The sequence below is a fragment of the Mesitornis unicolor genome, unplaced genomic scaffold, assembly GCF_000695765.1.
Source record: "Mesitornis unicolor isolate BGI_N332 unplaced genomic scaffold, ASM69576v1 scaffold6971, whole genome shotgun sequence".
NCBI lineage: Eukaryota > Metazoa > Chordata > Aves > Mesitornithiformes > Mesitornithidae > Mesitornis > Mesitornis unicolor.
Genome location: NW_010163065.1, coordinates 51,071 through 73,643, shown reverse-complemented (window position 1 = coordinate 73,643; position 22,573 = coordinate 51,071). Strand labels below are relative to the sequence as shown.

The following is a 22,573-nucleotide window of genomic DNA, read 5'->3' as shown; positions in this document are numbered from 1 at the left end:
TGAGATCAAAGGAAGGATGAGCCAATGGTTGGGCTCTGGTCCAAGGCTTTCATGCTGTGCCCTAGTTCGATACAGACTTCCCCTGGGCAAGTCTCTTGGGGGAATCTGTTTAACTGACCTAAGGCAATCTCCACTTTTCTCCATGTGTAGAGACAAACAAGCCCTTCTAGGCCTGTTTTAGAGGTCTCTTTTGGAGGAGATGGAAGTAAAGCTGCTCTAAGTAAAATCTTGGCTGTTATTTTGCTGCTGGGTGCTTGAACCATGTGGAGGAAATTTTATTTGGTTGCTTTAGGGTCTTGTCAGGAAAGTCCCGTTAGGGTCCACTGAGGCATGAAAGAGAAGCCAAGGGCTCTTCTGCAAAGAAGAGAGGCAAGGCCTTCAGGGCATCCCCAAGAATGCCTCTTTTGAGGTTGGAACTCGGACTAGTGCTTGCTTTTTGGCTGTTCCTACTGAGAAGAGCAAAGGTGGCATGGTTGGAGGTGATATGTTTGGACCAGAGCTCTTGATTCATATCTTAACAAAATAAAACCTATTCTGGCAGATCTATACATTCATGGAACATTGTATATCTCTACATGGTGGTTTGAGAGTCAGCTGGTGCTTGAATATACTTCCCCCCACAACCTATATGACAACCAAACTCTGGATCACGTTTGCCCATGATGGGTGGGTGGTAGGGCTGGAAGGAGGCAGGTAAAGAGATTTCTTTGTCCAGCTCAAACTAAGCCAAAAGCCATAACATCAAGAGTGATGGGGGACATCCTTGTCCACGTTATCCCTTTGTTTCTTCTCTCCTTGTGGTCCTAAGCATGTTTCCTTTTTTTGATGGGCTATTGCCAAGATGGCCTTATATTGTCAAGTCAGTGTAGAAAGCAGACTAGGAAAGGCCTGCCAGTTGTTTAATTTCCTCCTATTAATGGAGCTTAAACTAAACATCTGTGCTAAATATTTACCTTTGCTTTTCTGTGGCCCGGTGTTGACAGGTGATGGACAGCAATCTGCCCTTCCCAATATGAAGACTTGGATTTATTAAGGCAAATTCAGGAAGGGGAATGGAGCTGGGAGAGGGTTACTTACTTTCTCATTGGGGTGGAAGAAGCTCCCCTCTATGAGCTTTCACTGAGAGTGCAATGTGGTGATCAAGGACTTTCTCCTCCATGTAAACTCAGCTTTATTTCATCTGGCAGGATCTGTCTTGTTGCATGGGTAGCTGGAAAGGAGGACCTCAGTCCTGAGTTGGACTCTTATCTCTACAGACAAGCATGAGGGAAAAGCAAAATCACTTGCTTTAGGACCCAAACTGATACCTAAATTAATCTGATCTCTGAAGCTATAGTGAAGCATCCTGCAGAAGGGTAGTTTGATGAACTAAGACCTATACAATCACATCTCTGCCAGGGATGTTTTGGTGCTTTTTGCAGCATCAGCTGGGTATACAGGAGGGATGGAGACAGGTCAAAGCAAAGCCACACAAGAGACCTTCCTGTCTTTTACAGCAAGACTCTGATGGATATGGGGAGATCACTCTTGTCCCTTTTCTGGGCCTCACCACAGGAAGGGGATAAAATACTCTGCTTTTAGGCTTTTTCTTCCTAAAATGGGAGTTTTCCAGCTCTGATCCAAGTACTGGAATCCTCCCCAGAACTCTTGTTTTTGGGCTAACGATGCCCAGAAGGGGAAAAACATGTCAAGCCCTCACTTGTTTTCCTGTATCATCCTTTGCGGGATATCAGGTCCCTATGTTCCCTGACTGCTTTCCCCTGCATCCACTTCCTCAGTCTTGGTTTCACCAGCCCTCCCCTCCACAGAGCTCCACTTATTTAACCCATTGGCTCCCTCTCCTTTGCTTTCCTCAGCCTTTCTGCAACTTGAGCCTACACCTGCTAACAGTACTAATTAATGCTGATTAGGCTGAGTCATGAGACTCTTGTGCAGACATCTGAGAGACAGCAAAACTCAGAGGGACAAGGAAGGAAGAAATTGCCTTTGCTTGTAGCTGGGCTGTGTCCTCTTTGAGTTACCAAGAACGGTTGGGGAGGGAGGGCAGAGTTTGCTCAGAGCCCAGGAGGAAGCCAGTCTGGCAGATAACCCCACCTGTGGAGTCAGGGGCTCCTTTTCTGGTGTAGAATTGGAGGTTTTCAGTTTTGCTGGGCTGCGGATATGTTTGCAGTATGACTGAGCGCTGGCTGTTCTGCACCTCTGCCTCTCTGCAGGTTTCTGGGCTGTAATAGGAAATGCTTTGCAAAGATAGAAGTGCTTTCAAATGCAGGCTGTGCTAATGACTGAGATCCCAAGAAGTACATGTGATATTTTTCATGATCTTTTTTTTTGCTAGCCTCTGGGCAGCTGGTAGAAGAGGATATTTCTAATTCACTTCATAGGATTTGAGATGCACAAGAGAGCCACAGCACATCAAAGAGGAATGAATGCTGTAATTCCCCTGAAAGGTCGAGGCTTTTTGCAGAGCTCTTTATTGCTGTTAAGCTCTTTAGGGAATGCTGTATTCTGTTTACTGCAGACTTGGTGGTGGTAGGCTGATATGCAATGCTCATCTATCCCTAGTACTATTTCAGCCTCTGGGTAATGATCCAGATCCTCAAAGGCTTTTAAGTGCCTGATTTTGTTTGAAACCGTTGGGAATTTGGCATCTTAATCTTTAAATGCTCTGCATAAAGACTGCCCTGTAAAAGCTGACCTGTGTGTGCTTTACCTTAACAGTCTCTGCGTGTATTTAATGATGCATGAAGTTACTCACATTGCCCTTAGAGGCTTCCCTATTGTGTTGTGTGTCATCATGGGCTTTGGTTGTGCTGTTTTCATCAGAGAAAGGACAGGTTGGGGTAGGAGCAGGACAACTGCAATCCCTGTTGGTGATCACTAAGAGGCAACCCAAGGAGATAACCCTGGGCAGAGGGATGGTGCAGATCGAGGAGTAGGAGACCTCTCCCCCATCTCCAGAAATACTGAGAACTGAGGAAGGCTTCATCAGCAATGAGGTGGCCACCAAAATGGTGCCATTTGGAAGAGTATTTCTGGTGATAGCTGAGTTTTTGGCACTGATTTTCAGCATTGGACCCTGAGCAGAAATGGATGACTTTGAATAAGGCAGAAGTTTAGCAATTGCTGCACCCTGAGGAAAAGCAAGATTTGTAAACTATATGGATTAATCAGAGAGCAGAAAAAGTCACTAAAAAATAGGCTAATGAATTATTTAACCTTTTTCTGATTTTTGGGGACTGTGTTCTTGATAAGAGGCCAGACCCTACTTTGGAGCTGATATGAAATGGAGAAGGACCACAGAAAGCTTTGGATAAGGCACTAGGCAGTACCAAATAAAAAGAATTATCCAGTCTCAGGTGGCTTTTATAGGGAGTGAATACTGCACTGACAGTAAAGGGAATTCAGACTACTACAAGTTAAATTTACAGCAGAAAGGCAGAGCTTCAACTGAGACCCTGTTTGGGAACTTAAAAATCTAAGCAAATAATCTTAGAGATTTTATGCTGACCTCAAATGAGCAATGGCACTGAGGAAGATGTGGAGACATTTCTGTATATGGCAAAAATGCTGTTGATAGCAAAAGAAAGGGAGGTGTGAAGCTGTAGTTTGCTGGGACAAAGAAACTAAAATAAGATATACACTGAGCTGCACTTTTCCTCCTGTTTCTCTGGAGCAGTCTTGGCAAAAGACAGTACTGCTAACAGCTCTGTATATGTGACACAAAATTTCATTACAAACAGCTGAAATGGCATGGGAAGGTCTGAGAGTGTCTTGTGGGTAGGTGAGCATGAGTTTTTGGGGTTTGCAGGGAAGCACAGACTGTTGAGGCATAAAATATTTTGTCCAAATGAGGGGCCGGTGGAAAATGGTGGCAAAAATGTGAAGTGACCAGTGTGGCTGAGAAGTCAGAGCCTAATCCATGTATGCTGATACATCATTTCACAGAGAGCTGCCAAGAAGGTGGCATTGGCTGTTAGGTGTTTATGTTATATATATGCTTATCACATATACCTATTATTTGCAGATGAATAAGGAAATAGATGATGCAGAAGGAAAACACAATGCAATTGGGCCCTGGAGATGCTCACCATGTCTAGGAGGCCATGTCTAGAATGGGAAACAATGACCAGAATAACATCCCATGTGTAGTGCCACAGTGTTGGTGGCCCTCATCACAACCTCCTGGAAGGAAAACCCTCTTCAAAGGAACAGAACTCCCAGCAAAAGGTCACTGAGTCAGCTGTATTGCTTGGGAAAACCTCAAAGATGTCACTTCTCCAGCAATGGCATTTGTTATGCCCCAGGTTGATCAAGAGCCTGAGTAAATGGACCAACTGCAGCTGATAGCGTCGTGCTGATGTTCTGGGTGAGGCCTGCAGGGGCACAAGCCAACTGAACACTGCCCATTTATAGATTCTAGACACATGATTTTATTTCAGGCACAGGACTCAGCTGCCCAAGCAGAAGTGAATGCTATGGGGTATCTGAGGATAGGGCCCCTGGGATGGTGCAGGATTTGCAGGAGAATCACGGTCTGGTGCTGCAGGAGCTAGAGGTGTGGGTAACACACAATCACGTGTGGCATTAGGCACTGGCCTGTTGACAACTGAGTCCTTTCCTTGGGGTACTTCAGTTTTGGGCCCCTCACTACAAGAAGGACATTGAGGCACTGAAGTGTGTCCAGAGAAGGGCAACAAAACTGGTGAGAGGTCTGGAGCACAAGTCTTAGGAGGAGCAGCTGAGGGAGCTGGGATTGTTCAGCCTGGAGATGAGGAGGCTGAAAGGAGACCTTATTGCCCTCTACAAGTACCTGAAGGGAGGCTGTAGCAAGGTGGGGTTTGGTCTCTTCTCCCAGGTAACAGATGATTGAATGAGAGGAAATGGCCTCAAGTTGTGTCAAAGGAGGTTTAGATTGGATGTGAAGAGAAATTTCTTCACTGAAAGGGTTATCAGACACTGGAACAGGTTGTGCAGGGAGGTGGTGGAGTTGCCATCCCTGGAGGTATGTAAAAGACAGGGAGATGTGATGCTTCAGGACATGGTTTAGTAGTGGACAGGTTACTGTTGGACTCAGTGATCTTAAAGGTCTTTTCTGACCCAATGATTCTGTGATTCTATGACTTTGGTGCTGGATTAAGATGCATGCATTAAAGTATCTCCATGTGCAGGTGGTGTCTGGGCTCCTCTTACATCCCTGGAGATCTAGGCAATATGGAGGCCAGGATCACTCAAGCGGAAGGTCTTTTTTTCCATGACCTGAATAGCTCTCCATGGACTCCACTGCCCAGAATGTGAACTGGGGCACTCAGTGCTCCTAGGAAGAAACATACTTATCTGTGTCTAGATCCCTGTATTGCATTGATGTTGACTGTTCAGTTTTTATACCATTGGATTGGCCAGCGGAACAGGTTCGCTCCCCTAAAATCTCTGTGTTACAAGAAGCAAACTCTTGCAAACTCAATTGCAAGAGGCAGTTTGAAGCATTGGTTATGTTGTGTACCTGTGAAATAGAAATGGCTGTCCCATGGTCAGACCCAGGGGAAGCTGAGTACTCTAGGATGCCCCGGTTTGGACCAACCATTCTGAATGGTAACACCAGTGAGTGCCAGGAAAAGCCGTTCTCTAGGCTTCATGAATTCATAATAACCTTCCAGCTGGAGGGGCAATGGACATGTGAGTGAAGAGACATAGAGCTATAACAAGTTATTGCTGCTTGTGCTGCAGGTTTTTCTGGGATAATTTTTTGTATTCGCATGTAATCTAAAACATTTACCCACCATTGGGGACAGAATTTTCCAGCAACCTTAGCCTCATACACCATTTAAACATGACTCTTAATTCATCCTAGTGACTTTATAGTGGGGTGAATTTCAAGCTGGATGCCTGAGATGTATCCTTTTTTTTTGTTTGAAGCATCAGCATTTAAGTGACTGTGTGGATGGACTGATAGTGGGATTTAGGACAGTAAGCACTGACATTACAACGTGCCAGGAAGAAAAAGCAAGCAAGTGTAGTGTAGCATCGTAGTCTGGTTCTGCTTTTCATCTTGGCTGTTCTTCAGGGAGAGAGAGCAGAAGAGCAGAGTTTGCTGTTCATTTTCACAGCTTTTTTGTATGCTTATCTGCAGTTAAGGGGATTTAGTGATCCAAATGAAGTTGGAACATAACCTCTCCCCAAGCCCAGCCAATGTGTATGAAAACATATACACCCTCATATATTTTCTTCTGATAGCTGAAATAGTGAGAGGAGACTTTACTGCTTGACTTAATCTTCTCTTCCTTGAGAAGGTTCAGCCTTTTTCAGAAACAGATGAGTAGTTACTCATGACAGGTAGGTTAGAATACTTTCTTTCCCACATCATTGGCATCCAAAATCTTTGTAGTGGGTAGCTCTGGGAACATCTTTCATATCCTTTACTCTTAAGGACATGCCTAAGGCCCCAAAACTTCCATAAAAAGCAGAGATTTCCTGATTTCTAATTCATCCTAGGAGTGTCACATTATGATGTCAAACATGAAAAGAAAACCACAGTAAAGAATTTGTAGCTAGGAAAATGTCTGTATTAAAATACAAAGAAAACTTTCTGGTTGGGAACAGTAATTAATATACTCTCTTTTGTATTGGTACTAGCAGCACTGCCAGTTCCATTTTCCAAACAGACCACAATGTTCTTGAGGAATAAATTCCACCACCGTCATTCTGAACCTCGGCCTAGAAAACAAAGAGTTCAAAGACAATAGTACCATGCATCCTAGCAATATTCCAGCATCATTACACTGGCTTACTGCAGCATGTCCCATCAGATGTGGGTTATATCTGGACACTGCTTGGTGCTGGCAAGCTCACAGGTCTTCCTATTGAGTTTGAGAAGGCGATGATTGCATTGGAGCCCTTGGAGTTCTTGTTCATACCCAGGATGTCCACACTGGTTTGCTCTGACTCGGTTTTCCTGAAGATGTTTTTCATGGTTGACTGGAAGTTATTGGTGACAAAGCAGTAGACAATGGGGTCCATGCAGCTGTTGAGGCTGCTCAGAGTCACTGTCACATGGTAGACGAGGAGGCTGACACGATGGGGCATGTCCGGGTTGATGGAGATTGCTACCTGTCGCACGTGAAAAGGAGTGAAACAGATCATGAAGATGATGAGGACAGTGATAAGAAGTTGCACAGCCCTCATTCTCCTCTCCCGACTCTGGTGCATGAGGCTGGGCTTGGACAGAGCACACATAATCCTGGTGGTGAAAAAGATGATTATGATGAGGGGGAAGAAGTACTCACAGACCATCAGGACCAGAATCTTGGAGAGGCAGCACTCAGCAAACTGTATTGCCATGGTCAGGATGGAGAAAGTCACCACAGTGGCAAAGATCCAAATGAAGACACAGATGCCCTTGGCACAGGTGGGATTCCTCCATTTACGTGAGGCCTCCACCTGTACGATTGCCAGATAGCGGTCAACGCAGATGCATGTCAAGAAGAGGATGCTGCAGTACATGTTGACAAAGTACCCAAAGATATGAACCAAGGAACAATTTGGGCAGTCTCCTGCACTATAGAACATGATGATCCGGACAGGCAAGGAAAAGCCCACCAAGAGATCAGTAACAATCAAGTTGATGGTGTAAATAACAGAGGTGGTTTTTGTCTTGGTACGGAAGCAAAAAACATACAGCGCCAAGCTGTTCAGCACAACACCCACCAGGAAAATGATGACGTTGACTACTATCAGGGCAATCCACAGGCTGTAAAATTCTGCATACAGTTCTTCGTCGGGGTGGATGAACTTGGAGAACAAGTAGGTGCTGGAGTTGGGTTGCTGGGTGGAGTTGATAGAGTCAGGTTCTGGCAGTTGGGTGGAGGAGGTCGGCATGGTCACTGACTTCCCAGCAATCTGGAAAAATAGAAACAGAGGTGTATTGATGGCTATGTCAGCATTTTTAGGGCTCAAAATATTGTCACCTAAGAACATTTTAACCAATGTATTTGTACATTCTTGGTAGTTATATATATTGCTGTTCTATCTGAACAGAGAGTCAATATGGGATCACCAATAAATCACTAGGAAAATACCTGTTTTTACAGTTACTGTTTTCCACTGGTTCCAGATGCACGTTTTGGAGCAGACACACAATCCCCACTTTTAATTTCTCATCCTCTGCCCTGTGCAAAAGTAATTTTAAAGTCTGAGAAAGAACAGAGACGTGAACTATACCAAGGAGAGCAAAGGGGAAAGGAAAGTCGGGGGTCATTTTTGAGCCAGCCATATGGCGAATGGCCCAGAGAAATAGATAGGGTTGCTGAGTCCAAGCAGAGTGCTTTGATGCTCATGGAGGGCACAGGTCATTTTCTGCTGTGACAGGGAGGATCAGGCCAATATGCAGGTCCTACAAAGTCTTGTCTACTGAACATGGTGCTTAGTCTTTTGAGTCCTTCCTCCATTTGAGCAGCTTCTTCCCAATTGGAGGCTCTTCCTGCCCTGCCATGGGAGCAGGATAGTGCTGGCAGCCAGAAGACATTTGCCCAAACAACTGGCACAACCGCATCCCCAGCAGCGGACTCCTAAACTATCACAGCCCTTGCCTTGGCCACGTGATCCCATTAGAGAATTGCATGCAGCAGCATTTTCAGGAACCGTAAGATTTTCCTAAAATCAAAGGATAGGTGAATTTTCCAGGAAAGCACAAGCAGGTTGTGTGGCATCTTCTAGAGATCTGCACTCACAGCAACAGCAGCCGGGAGATTTCAAACCATGGGCGTCAGCCCCTACTCCTGCCAGGGGTTGACAGTTTAATTTGCAAATCATTCCTGACTTACACACTATTTTAAACTGATTTGTATATTAAAAAGATAAAAAAAAGCTCAATATATACAGAGACTTGGCTGGTTTCAATAAAAATAAATGGTTGAAAAATGTCTGGAATATCTCAAAGTGGCTGAGCAGGACTTTGAGGTTAAAAAAATCAGCTTGGATCAGCATAGAATGATGCTGAAAGACTTGAGTTATGAGGGTTTGAAATCCCTGCTACCAAAGAGCCAAGTGCGGAAGGGCTAGGCTGCAACACATCTTCCAGCGCTCACAGGAACTGCAGCTTGCCTAGGCTGCGTGTCTCATTGAGCAAAGCTTGGATTGCTATGGGGGGGAATCTGGATTTCTGGTACCTCCAAGCATGCCCCATCCTCTGGCAGCTGGCTTTCTGTCTGCATTAATCCTTTTATTTTGCTGCTTATCGGGATCAAGATGATGGACTGAAGGTGTCCCATTGCCTGTGAGATGCTTCCAGCTCTTGGTGGCCATGTACGAAGCAGAGGAGGAAGCTACCTAGGTCAGAAGCCTATCAGTGAAAAGTAGATCCTCAGGAGAGTTCCTGCTGGCCAAAACCAACTGTTTTTCAGTGACAGTCCTAACTGGGTCCAGAGAGACCACAGCAGCTCTGAGCCTGCTTGACAAGTGCCAAAGCCTTTTCCTTCCCAGCTACAAAAAGCTTGCTTGTTGGGCTAATGAACTACCAATCCCTGCTAGCCATGACTCTCAAGCTCTTGAAGTCCTCCACACCTCCTGACAAAAGCAGAAGGCTTCCAACTTCCAATGTGGCACAGTATTTACTTTGTCTTGTCTGCAATGAGTGCACGCTCCTTGCTGGTTCTTTTTCAGCCTGAGATCCACCAATAACACCCATATCCTTTTCAGTAGAGCAGATCCCAACCAGTATTGATGAGTAGGGTAATAGGATATGGCCAGGCAAGGCTTTTGTGGTGGACTGAGTGACAAAAGTGTGGGTGCTTTCCTGCCCCTTCTTGCTTTGGTGAGGCCTGAGAATGAAGTATGTTTGGTAAATTGTCAATGTGCAAGGTGAAGAGTCCTCGTGGGATGCTACAGCCTAGTCATGGTTATTCTGTATGGTTCATTCAAGCCAGGTGAGCACAGTGTAGAACATTTGTTGGGCAAAAGCAGAGTCTAGGATTGAGGATTTGGAAGCTTTAGTGTGAAGTTCCCTCTGGAAATTCTTGGAGAAGTGACTTTGCCATCAGGATGGAGCTCAAGTCTCTGAGCCTGCAGTCTGGTGATTGCTCTAATTTCTTCTTGCCTCTCATCTAATCAATGGAGTTGATGTGAAAGAAAAAGCTGTTTTTAAATATCCTTGAACTTTGAAGGATATTTATAATCAAATGGCAATTTGTCCTGTTTAGGTAGCCACTCAAACCCAAGTAGTTGGGTTGTTCATTCCAATGGCTGGTGCCATAAAGCCCTCCTGAGACCAAACCCAGTGCCAGATCATGCTGCAGGACTGAAGTCCTGAAGCCTGGGATCAGACCACCTGTAATGTCCCAAAGAACTGCTGGGCCAGGAGGAGCAATCCTAAGTCCTGTCCACTTTTGCACTTAGGCCATCTCCAACAGCACCCGGACATGAGAACATCTTGTGTTTCGAGAATGACCAGATTACCTCACCCTGCACTGAACTCCAGTGGCAGCCAAAGTAGCACACGTGCTCATATTATTTTGTCTGGGTCTGATTGAGCCTGCAGATTCCTGGGGAAGAGTCTTGTCTCCTTACATTTTGTGCCAAGTGTGCTGTCAGTAATTGACAGGAAAAACTGGGCCCAAGACTGGCTGGAGGTAGTGGCGTTGCAAAGTCTGGCACCTGAGAAAATGCATAGGGAGGATGCAGAACGCTGGCCTATTTTCTAACGATTTTCTAATATTCTCACTATCTGATCTTCTCCGTTTGTTTGTTTCACTCCTTAATTACAAAAACAAACTGAAATGAGCAGCTGCCTGGATCTGCTCCCAGATTTCTCTCTGCAGATGCTGTTAAGAGGAGCACTGTGGAAGCCTCTGCACCAGTGCAAACCAAGGAATAAAGACTTTGTTGCCCCTTGAGTGCAGTGTCAGCTTGTATATCTGTGTTCATACAGATAATTGAGCAAAGGGAGAAGACAAAAATCAGCCATCTCATCCCTTAGCATGCTCTAGAGTGTACTGAGTTGTGTATGCGTGTGTCTTCCTATTGTAATTCTAAGGCACTGACCGTATGCTCTGATTTTACATCTTGTTAATAGCTTTTCTCCTCTGGGAGATTTTTCTTCAGTCTTAGATCCTTGATTGCAAACACCTGATATTCATCTTACCATTTTTCCTATCCGGCCTCAGTGACATCAGTAACTCAAAATGCATTCAAATGTTCCTCATCCTCACGATGCTATTGAGGTATGTAGGGCACTTTACAGACTAATAAAAAAAGATTCACTATGAGTACCATCCATACACAGAAATTAAAGTCATCGGCATATACAGTGTGATGGGTTATATGGTCACCTCTCCTACTGAGCCCCATGTACAGTGAAATAAACTCCAGGTATAGTAAACAGCTAAAATCAAGTAGCATTTTCTTTGCAAAATAGAATATGCAATAGAGGAGCTGAATCAGAATTTGTATCTCTTCCCACTCTATTGCTACCTTGTCTGAACTCCAAATCCAAGCATCTATGTGAAATAAATTCAGGTATTTCTGAAGATTCCCTCACTGACAGACTGTGGAAAAGCTGCCTCTTGGGCTGCAGTGGGAAAAGTCTTCTAGTAAAATTATTACTGATGGCTGTTTGGGCGAATGGCCTTTTCCTATCTTTGTGGGACTGCCCTCATCTCATGAGTCACAAGCAGAAGGGACAGAGATCTGGACTGGCAAAGTGATAGCATTCCTCTGCGTGCTTTTAATGAGATGGAGCTGGACCAAACCCCTGCTTAACAGCTACCAAGTATTTTTCCATTATAGGACTCCAAGAACTTGAGAAAGGTACCTTGCCCCATTTTGCAGGAGGCTGAACAAGGCACAGAAAGGCAGCGTGACCTCGTGTCGGAGGAAAAGCAAACATTTTCAAAGATTTCCAATTCTGCATCAACCACCCCGTGTCCAAAAATTACCCCAAACAGGTCTCTCTTTTGCGATCAGAAATACTCATGCAGGTTCAGTTCAGGTGCCCATCGCCATGGAGTGGTGGCATATAGCAGCCAGTGGGGGACATGGCTAAATACACGAGAGGCTTTGCAGCCCCTGAAAGCCTTTATTTTGCTATGTTTTGCACTATTTATTGCTTGCAGCTATGGCATGAGATCAGGCAGAGCTACAAAAACCACAATCACCTTTGCTTACAGAGTAAATAGCCCCTGTACTAACCCCTTTCCTAAAACCTTCAACGAGTTTGGAGCTTAGCCTTCTTCATGCCTAATTCAGTCTTCAGCCCCCCAGATTTCCATTTCTTGGAGCTGGCAGCCTGCAAAGCCCAAGGGGGATAAACACGCATCCTTCTGAGCGCTGTCTGACCATGCCAGTTGGCCTACACTGTTATATTATACCTCTCAGGCTGGATTTTCTCTGTCTGGCTGTGAGACTGTGGGTATCATTTCCTTAAAAGTACAGCAAGCATCTGGGTAGAAATGGGATAAGGGGAGGGATGGAGACTGGAAGTTGACCTGTTTTCCCTTGTTCTGATAAAGGTCCCTGATCAGCACTGGGAAAGTGGGACTTGCTCCGAAATTCTTTCTCACTATTGCGTGACATGACCAATTCCATCGTTTTTTGGGCCAAATAGGAAACAGATGGTCGCTGTGCTGAAACCAGGTCCCACAGCCTCTTCCCTTGCTTGCACGCTGCTTGGCATCGCACTTGTTCATTCAGCCCGGGCAGCTCAGTGCTATGTCTGCCTCAGGAGTTTATTTGTGACCATTCTGTGTTTCATTATACCCAGCTTTTTTGCTTGGTGTCAGCCTTAAGCCTCACCCTCCACTTGCTGAAGTCAGTGGGGGTTTCATCCTTCCCCCAGGGGAATTTTGAATCTTCAAATAATGGGATGCAAAAAAAGGCAGGTCAGACAACTGAGCTTCATCCTAACAGCTCTCCAAAAGTGTTTTTTATTGGTGTGTGCAGATAGGATCTCTTTGTGCAGACCTAGAGACAGAGAACAAGAGAGCCTTGCACTGGAAAGATGAGAAAGGACATTAACAAGTGAGAGTGAGTGTTATGTAGTATAAACAGCTTCAGTGTTTCTCATTTCCTTGTCTTGAATCAGGACATCTGATGTGGCAACCTGGCTCCTCTATCATCACCCGTGTCTTCCTTACCCTGTCCTGTTACTCTGCTGTCTGGGATGGCAGAATACTGTGTTTAGTTTTGCAGCCTTTCCGTGTTTAAAGTTCCCTGGGTGATTTATCATCGTATTTATAAATTAAGGGTTAAACTCACTCTCTTTCAGTTTAAATTGTATGATTCTCCTCCTGGCAAGCTCTCGCTCAACTCTGGCTCAAACTGGCCAAATATGGTGCTTTTGTGCATGTTGAGGACCTTGCCCTGTACATGGTAGAGCTTGTTCTGTGTGCCTCATGCTCAGCCTGGGGAGGTTGGGTTTGCTGGCAGTGGGAACTGAGGGAGAAAGGGAAAGAAAGGGAATTAATCCAACTGCTGAAAGGAAAAACCTGGTGCCTATCTAGCCCTAAGCAGGGAGCTAATATTCGAAAGAAAAAGATCCCACTCTGAAGCAGAAGTGGGGCTATTCCCAGGGTGAGGAAGATCTCATATTTGTGGGTATCAGATCTCTGCTCTCCCCTGATTCCTAAGCATTTATGTCTCCTAGAAGTCTCTAGGTCTGAGGGCAGCTGGACAGAGTGTGTGAAATGGTCAAACCCAGCCCAGAGCTGGATTATTCCCTCCCCTCCAATGCTGTGGAAATGAAAGGCGCTTTGAAGACACAAAACACGTAGTTCTGTGAGTGTCAGATTAAATGACACCTGCTTTCTTACAGTTTCATGTCTTGCAGTGGCTTGCAGTGCTGGATAAATGCTTTGGCCTGGTTGAGATACTTATTATAACTTTTTCCCATGTGGACACTTGGCTGCCTTAATGAACACTCACGTTCCAGCTCTTCCCTTGGCTCTGACACTTGTTTGACTTTCTCCTCTCTTTGCTGCCTAATTTCCTGAAAATCGAGGTGATCTTTCCCTTCTGCCAAATTTTGTTTGAATTTAGCCAACAGACTGAAAAACATTAGGAGGATGGAGGAAATCAGAGCAGACAAACACATAAATAGGAATTGAGCACAATCGTTGTTTTCTCTAACATGAACCTCCAAGGAGTTTGCTAACACTCTCCACCACACGTCCTTTTATTTAGGTCTTATTCCTTGCAAATTCAGAATTGCTTTGGCATTAAAACACTGCAGACAGGGCTGGATGGCTTCTTGGCAAAGAGAAAGCATTGCTTGCCTCTTATTCTTTGTCAGAAGTGAAATTATTTCAGATTTACATCAAATCATACCTTTCACATTGCCCATGTGCAATGAAGAGCGTGATGGGCAGCTACTCCTACATTGTCCAAAGGTCTGAATGGTCATGTGCTGAATTACAGCCTTTGCCTGGAAGGGGAAAGCTGTGAACTCACTTTGCACAACATTAACTCCCCCCCTACTGACTTTTTGGAAGTCCAGCCCCAGGCATGGCCAGAGACTGTCTTCTTCAAGCCATTTAAGCAATCACAGCCTAAGGGTGTGTGGAGGTTAATGCAATGTTGGCCACTGAGCTCGTGTTGCTGATGGGCCGTTGAACCGTTTGCGTCCTGCCTGTTGCACCCAGTTAGCCTACATGGTTGTTCATCTCCAAGGTCCTGCTGTGGATCCACCATGCTGTGTTCAATGCTGTGTGTGCACATGGGTGAACCCCAAGATCCCCAGCAAGCCTAAGGCCAAAAATCAGATCCTATGTGAGGGAACGACCCAGCTGCCTAGTTCGGTTTGGAGCAAGCAATAGCTTGTGGGTGCCCAAGCAATGATTTAGTCCAACAGGTCATCCTAGGCCGTGAGGGATCGCTGCCAGTTAGAAGAGGGAGAGGACAACTCGACAAATTACATTCCTCTTCTTCACAGAGCAAAGAGACCCAGTTTGGAGGCTGGCCACTTAGCTTGGCCCAGATACTCACTCTTTGCATCTGGGCTTCAACCTGCTGCTTAAAACCAGGTGACAGATCACCATTCCTGGACACCCTAGAAACAATCTATTTACAACTTGGAAAGATCTACATGGTCCTCTCCCAGCCCTGTCCTGAGCATGGATGGAAAATATGGAATGAAGCTCCCAGTGATACACAGAGCAGGACATCAATGTGCTGGCAGATTTCTTATGAGTTTACACCTTCTCTATGCCCATTTGGAGCAGTAACGCCTCAGCCTTTGATAGAAGGAGCCCAGATGTATGTGTACAAGCAAAGAAAGAAGTGGGATTGTGCACACATTGCCTCTCCAGACCTGCAAACATACACCCAGCAGCGGTGGGCACCCAGAGGTCCCTCAGCACATCTCTGATGAGGTTTGCTAGTACTGGTCGCCTTAAAGTGCTAATAATGCATTTATGCCTCTACTTGCTTCTTTATCCCACACTGTGCAGAGAGACCCTCCTCAAACATTTAGACACCTACAATGCCTTATTGATACTATTGCATTTTTTATGTCCCTCTTTTCTGTATTACCAGATCTTGGCCTTGGAGTTACAGAAATATTAAGTGTCTTGGTGAATGCTCTGTAAATCATGCTGTTAGCATTTAAAAGACCAATATTTCATAGCCTGCCAGGGCTAGTACCAAGTGCCATCTGTCATGAGGGGGCAGGGAGTGACATTTCTGCAGTAGATGCTGTGCATTTCTAGCTCTGGTACTTTAAGAGCAATCAGAGCATGACTTTCTGCCTGTATCCCTCTCTGTCCCTTATGGATCAGTATAATATGAGGGAAAAGCATATATTTTTTAGGGAATTTTTTTTCCCAGAGATCTGGAAAGAAACATGTTGATTTGGAGTTTCCTAGGTCCAGCCAGTAGAGATGAATTTGTGCCTGTCTTCTTGGGAGGTTGTAACAGTAGAAGAGAAATGCGTTTGATTTTATTGGGATTACAGTAATCCATCTAGCATTTCAAGGGTGCCTGGGCCAAAGTGCTAGAAATGTCAGTTTGGAATAACAGCTCTCATGGCTGTGTACAAGGAGAATCCTTGCAGCGAAAATTACCATATAGGCACATACAGGAACTTTACAGGCGAGTGCAAAAAAACATCACAGGAGATTTAGCCGAACAACATCTGGACTACGCGTCGCTTCTTGCTTTTGAAAAGCAAGTTTTTAATTGTGAATTTAGCAATCTAAGAGCACTTTTCCCTCTTTCTGCCTTCAGCTGCCTGCTTGCTCTGTCCCTTGGCAAAACACCTGAGAAGGATGGTGGTGGAAGAGCAGCAACAGAAGTTTGCTGTTGAGGAATACCCGGAGCCCTGCATGCCCCAGGGATGCAGGACAGAAGAGGTGATGCTCACACCCTGGGAAGCACAGAAGGTGACACAAATACAGGAAAAGACAGAGGGGTGATGCAGCAGGGATGGGGGTCAGGTGTGCCATGAGCAGCAGAGCAGCCCACCATGGATGCAGCTTTGCAGCCCAGTGCTCATTTCAAGTTGTGCTGCTCTCTTGGCTGCAGGGAGAAACTGAGGCACAGAGCCATGAATGGGTTTGGCCCAGGGAATGCAGCGAGCGGGGAAACATAGTAACGAAGCAGACAATTTCTGAGGCACTTCAGGATGGACAAACAGATCTTAACCATTTGGGAGACTGGTATCTGTGGTTTCCTTTGCTATGCACTGTGTTCCCAGGGATTTGCAAGTTTTAGATTTTTACAAGTTAACTGGAAACTCTGAGCGGGGTATGTTGCCGTGAAAGCAGGGGGCATTTCTGAAGGAGCCTTGTTGAAGACGTTGGAAAGGATCTGTTTCTCCTTAGACTGACCCAGCAAGTGGATTCAGAGAAGGAAAGCAGCATCTTTCCTAGAGCTCAGCTTGCACCCTGCTTCACAGCCAGAGGTAAAACATCCCCAGTCACAGCTGATCCCATGCCAGGCAGTGAGTTATCTCCTCTCCTGGCTTCCAAAACCTGCCTGAATGCATTTCCCCAAAATTTCACTGTGCCTGGAAACACACAGATACAAACAAGACATCACCCCATTCCTCACAAGAGCTGGCATAGTACTTTTCATTGGGGGAAAATCGGTACCTTCACACGCTTCTCATCACCCCGTATCTCCTCAGGAAACAGCCAGGTACCATGGCACTGCCCCAGAACCCAAGAAGAGAGAAACTCATGGCAGAAGAAGCCCCTCACAACCCCTCGTGGCCTGGGTCTCCACATTGGAGATCTCCTGATGAACTTCCACACCTGCTGTAAGGGCAGAGCCAGGGGCTTCCCAAGCTTCTCATCCACGTGTTCGGCGCAGGACCCTCTCTATCACCATCCCTGCTGCAATAGCCACGCTTTCTGCTCCAGACTTGGGGTCTGGTCTCCAGTGACTCCCTCCTGCCCCCCCTGCCCTGCCATCACTTCTCCAATCCTGTGCTCCCTCTTTCTTTCTGACCAGTATCCTAAAGCATTCACTGCACCCATCCCTGCAGTGTATTCCTCCTCGACGGGCTGACTTACCTCTGGCCCGATCTCACTTCTATGTTAGAGGAGCTGCTGGCAAGAAAATTTCCTCGTGGACCTGAATGCTATCGCCCCAGGAAAGAGACATCTGTTCCTACAAGCAGAACAACTGGAGTGACTACAGAATATGAAGAAATGCCTAATCTCTCTCTCGCGTGCTCTCTCTCTCTCCCCCCCTCTCTTCTAAATATAGCCTTGCAACTAATGGGAAAAAATACACACTACCAAAAAAAAAATTTCCACTTGTCTTTAGTGTTCAGAATTTCTCCCCAAACATCTGGCTCCTTGCCCTAAAATGTCTCTGAAAATTATGAAGTGCTGGAAATGTTGAAGAGGGCTCCAGCCTTCCTTACGGTGCTAATGCCTGAACATCTCTAGTAAATTAAAATTGATGTTGCTGCCCTGCTCTTGTCCCCTCCGTGGGTCAATTTGCCTGTGTCTCTGTGGGAGCAAAGTCTCATTGCCAGCTCAAGGTCACCACAATGCTACCGTGTGACACAAGAGGAAAACACCTTACTTTCCATCTTCCTTATACGAAGTGGGATGAGACAGAAGCATCCTTGGCAGTTGCAGGAAGGTGCCAGACCAAATGCCACAAAGCCTGTGACATGTTTTGAACCAGTCTGGCTATCCAGACCCTGAGAAGAAACCTGGCACAGGGAGACAAAGAGTGACCCTGTACACTTTGGTGATGCTCTGGGTGCAGTAATTTGGGAGAGGGGTTAATCCAAGGTCTATCCAATGACTGGGCTGAAATGGTTGAGTGTAGATGAGTCACAGGTGGAAATGGGGGGGTCTGAGTTTCCACCAAAGAGTCCCCCAGCATGTTCCTCCTCTACCACCTTCCCTACTGATGGTAGAGTCATTGTGGGTGTCGTATCCATCTCAGAGTGGAGATTTGAGTGTTCCTTCATCCATGGCTGCAGGAGAAGAGATCGAGATTGGGCAAAGCAAAATGAACTATCCCATTGTTGAGATGGGTTTAAAACACATGGCCAGATCAGCTTTCAAGATGTCTCTGCTGATCAATGCTGTAAGGACCCAAACCTCCCAAATCCCCTGAAGTCCCAACTCATGATGGGATACTTCTTGCTCTAGATTTGGTACCAAAAAAGCCATCTTTTGTGAGGCTCACACAGATGTTCTCTCCAGGAGGGTTTACAGTGGCTTTAGAGGACCCTTCTGGGAAACAAGGCAGAAAAAAATAAAGGGAGGAGTTTTATAACATTTAGTCGTTTAGAAGAACAGAGAGGATTGATGCTGGATTTTACTATGAGCCTCGGACTGCTCTTTTCCCTCACACTTTACATAAAGACAACATTGGTGCCAATGCAATAAACATGCAGGATATGGCCCATCACAACATGACAGAATCAACTGAGAGGCATTGAATTCCAGGTCAAGAGGCCAAATCCATAAATAGAGGAGAGGTAAGCTCCACACATGCATGTCTCACTACAGCACAAACAGTAGCTATGGTTATTAGAGAAAGTTGACCTCATGTTCTGGAATTAGTTTTTCACCCTTGGATCTTTCCCAGAAAGACTGACCTAATCTTTTTTGTCTGGTTATTTTATTGATTTTCTATTTTGAGTTTCCTCACATCGAGGGGCAGGTTCTTCCCCTGGTTTCAGGAACATCCTCCTTGACTTGATGTGTCCCCTGATCCAGGCATCCATCCTTTCACAACTGACCTCCAGCTCAGGCACGTGCCTGGGCTCTCATCTGCTTTTCACGTCCTTATAACGTGGAAAGCCAGTGTGACTGGAAGGCCTCCGTGAGTCCTCTCTGGGTAATAATCTTGCCTTCACTTCCTTCCATCTTAGGAGTTGAACAGGGGGAAGAACAAAAGAGAGGACTGGGCAACATTGGGCAGGGTGGATGAACTTGAACCCTATCATTCTTACTGACTATGGTGGCAAATGTTTAAGTTTCCCCAATTCTATCGACAAAACATTTACACTTAGAATCATAGAAGAGAATCACAGAATGGTTTTGGTTGGGAAAGACCTTTACGATCATTGAGTCCAACCATCAAATCAGCTCTAAGTCTGTAACTACACCATGTCCCTAAGCATGACATCTCCTTGTCTTTTAAACACCTCCAGGGATGGTGACTCCACCCCCTCCCTGGGCAGCTTGTTCCAGTGCTTGACAAGCCTTTCAGTAAAGAAATTCCTCCTAATATCCAACCTAAACCTTCTCTGGCACAACTTAAGGCCATTAACCCTTGTCTTATCACTAGCTACAAGGGAGAGGAGACTGACCCCCACTTAGAGAATAGCTCTTGGGAGTTATAAATGCAAGACTGAGAGAAAGAAGAGACTTTTCTCCAGGATGAAATATTGGTACCTCCACTCCATTCACCTGCTCTGGGACTGCCTGTCCCCTGTCTATGCAAGGGCTGGTTTGGTTTTGTGCATCTGCGTGATGCATGCAAGCTTTGTTCCCATCCTTGTGCACAGGATAACGAGTGCCCTGTACTCCCCCACTATCCCAGCCTCTCTCTCCTTGCTGGATTTAGAGCTCGGCTCAGAGTGGCAACAGCTGCAAAGTTTCAAGTTGTGCCTGAGATAGTGCAGAACATGCCATATTGGGAAGCAGATGCTGATGTTAAGGTGGAGAAGGCACATCCGGGCTCAGGGCCACGCTTTGTCCCAGACATGGTTCCCACACTCGACCTCAGGAGGAGTTCTAAACGTAGCTGATGAATGAAGAGCTTCTATCATATCTTGGTTTTCAGTCATTTATCACCCTCCCAGAGGAAGGGGGAAAGGAAGAAAAAAAGTAAAGCTTTAGCAAGTGGAAAGTTTTAAAGCTTGTTCACTGAATGTGCAACAGGATTAAATATTGCAGTGAATGTCTTTGAAATTGTAGGTGGAAAAAGGTATTGACTCAGCCAAAATTAGCATATATGAGAAGGTATAATAGCTATGGCAGAGAAGGGTGCTTCAGGCCTGTGATAACTCCTAGCAATCCCTTAACTTGTCCATGTAAAATAGGAGTGGGACAGGGCTTCAATTAAGTCTTCTGTGGCACTGAGCGGCAAAGAAGGAGACCAGATGGCTCTGAAGGAGGTGGGCAGAAAGCTGACACCACACACTACCCTGGGAGATGTCTTCTCTGTTTTTGTCAGGAAAAGGGTATACTTTTACAGTTCTACTCTAAAAGGGAACTTGAGTGTCCTTTCCTCCCCTGTTTCAGGGAAAGATATTAAGAGTGGGCACAAACTATTGCACTGCTGAGATGGGCTCAAGGCATGTGGCCACATCAACTTTCAAGGTGTCTCTGTTGACCTCTGTAAGGACCCAATCTAGAATCCAGTATCTGACCATGTCTGCCTTTTTTTTTGTAAGGATATTGAATTTAGGCTCTGTTATACTGAACAAATCCTCAGAAATTAATTAACTTCTTCAATGATGAGGGGGAGCTTCTACCCAAGAAGGTCTTGGACCCAGACCTGATGGCATCAGAGCTCAGAAAATTGAGGAGCAATTCTTGACAGTCTCCCCATCTCATCCCATCTGTCATGGGATGCTGTGGATGAGATGAAGAGTTCACTCAGAGAATTGGCTTGGTTTTCATAAGTGGACCAAAGGTGAAGATGTTGCTGTGCTGGACCCCCTTCCAGGAGTCATCTTTGACAGAGGATAACTGCCAGGAAAGCACCACATGGCATTTGGTTTAGGGGCAAATCTGCGGATGCTGAGATTCTCCCCAGTGTGTAGGAAATTCCCTCCTTGCAAAGGGGTTTGTGCTTCAACCCCATCACACTTCCTTATCGTTAATGACTGGGATGCACGATATCTTCCCCTGAAAGGAAAGCCTTGGACAGCAGTGTGGGAAAGGACATTGTGAAAGAACGTTGGGAAAGGACAAGGAATAAAACACTGGCTTCAGTCCCAACCCTGCTGCAGACCGTAATGGAGCAGAGCAGGGATCTGGCAGGTGCTGCCTGATGGATAAAAGCACAGAATCACAGAATCGCTTGGTTGGAAAAGACCTCTGAGATCATCATGTCCAAGCACCTGCCCTAACTTGTACTAACCGCTGCTAACAGTGAGGAGAGGGGAGAGAAGCTGTTATTTGGTGAGAACAACTTGCGGCTGTTCTGATTTGATGGAGCTGAGAAGGGCCAGGAAAAACCCCTGACTCCTTGTTCTACATTCAGTGCTTTGGGTGGCAATTTCCTTGTCAGCGAGGCACAAGGGTGGGAGGCTTTGCGGACAGGCATGGGAAGGAGCTCAAGGTGTTGATTTGCCCCTGCAGAACTCCATTTACTTGAGCTGAGACAAAACTGGTCCAAAATTGATGCCAGAACTCAGGTGGGTACAGCAACCATGTGGCAGAGAGAGGGGCTTGGGCAGCCACAATAGGGTCTGCAAGGAAAAGGAAGTCCACAGGGGACCAGAACTGGGGGTTATTCCTTGTCCCTTACTTGATTTTCCTCCATCATCAGTGCAGGAATAGGCTTCAACGTCTGAGCTATAGATCCTTCTCTACTGTCATCATGGCAATCCAGCCGTGCCATGCTGGGATGTTTAGGAGATCAGAGACTCCTTTGGGATCTGAACCCTGAAACATTCATGATGGCTATGCCTAAAGTTAGGGTAAGATCAAGGCCCTCTGCACTGAGCCCTGGACAGAATCTTCATCCCCCTCCTGTGATGCTGGGGCAGAAACACCAAAGAGGTAAAGAAACATGAGCTGCTTCTCCCTGGGGAAGGAGGGCTTGGATCACTGACCCTGGTCATGTCCACCACCCCCAGGGCCGATTGCCCTGCCTCTGAACAGGCTCCCCATCTCTGTGTTTGTACAAGAAGAGAGATTGGACAGTTGTTATATGGGGGGCCTCTGCTGATGGGATCCAGCTGCCATTTGTCCATTTGATGAGGAACAGGGAAAGACAAGTGGTTCCCAAATGACGGTCATGGCTCCTGTTGGGTGAGTCACGCATGGGGGAGAAAGTGTGCAAGAGCCAGTTTCCTGCCTTCCTGCTGCCTATTTGGGAATTGACTTCTCTGACCATTGCCTCCCACGCCATTTCTCTCCCCAGGCCATGGCATTTTTGCTGA

At 45.9% G+C, this 22,573-nt stretch overlaps 1 protein-coding gene across 1 annotated transcript in view; it reads right to left on the bottom strand.

The window, feature by feature from the left end:
- Window positions 1–5,228: 5,228 nt before the first annotated feature.
- The window catches only part of GPR20 (G protein-coupled receptor 20), a 24,933-nt gene continuing 7,588 nt past the window's right edge, over window positions 5,229–22,573 (bottom strand). The window contains exons 2-3 of the mRNA XM_010193809.1: window positions 6,891–7,893; window positions 5,229–5,311 (exon numbers count right to left, since the gene is read on the bottom strand). Coding sequence (XP_010192111.1) covers window positions 5,229–5,311; window positions 6,891–7,872 — 1,065 coding nt within the window. The 5' untranslated portion in view covers window positions 7,873–7,893. The remainder of the gene's footprint in view (window positions 5,312–6,890; window positions 7,894–22,573) is intronic.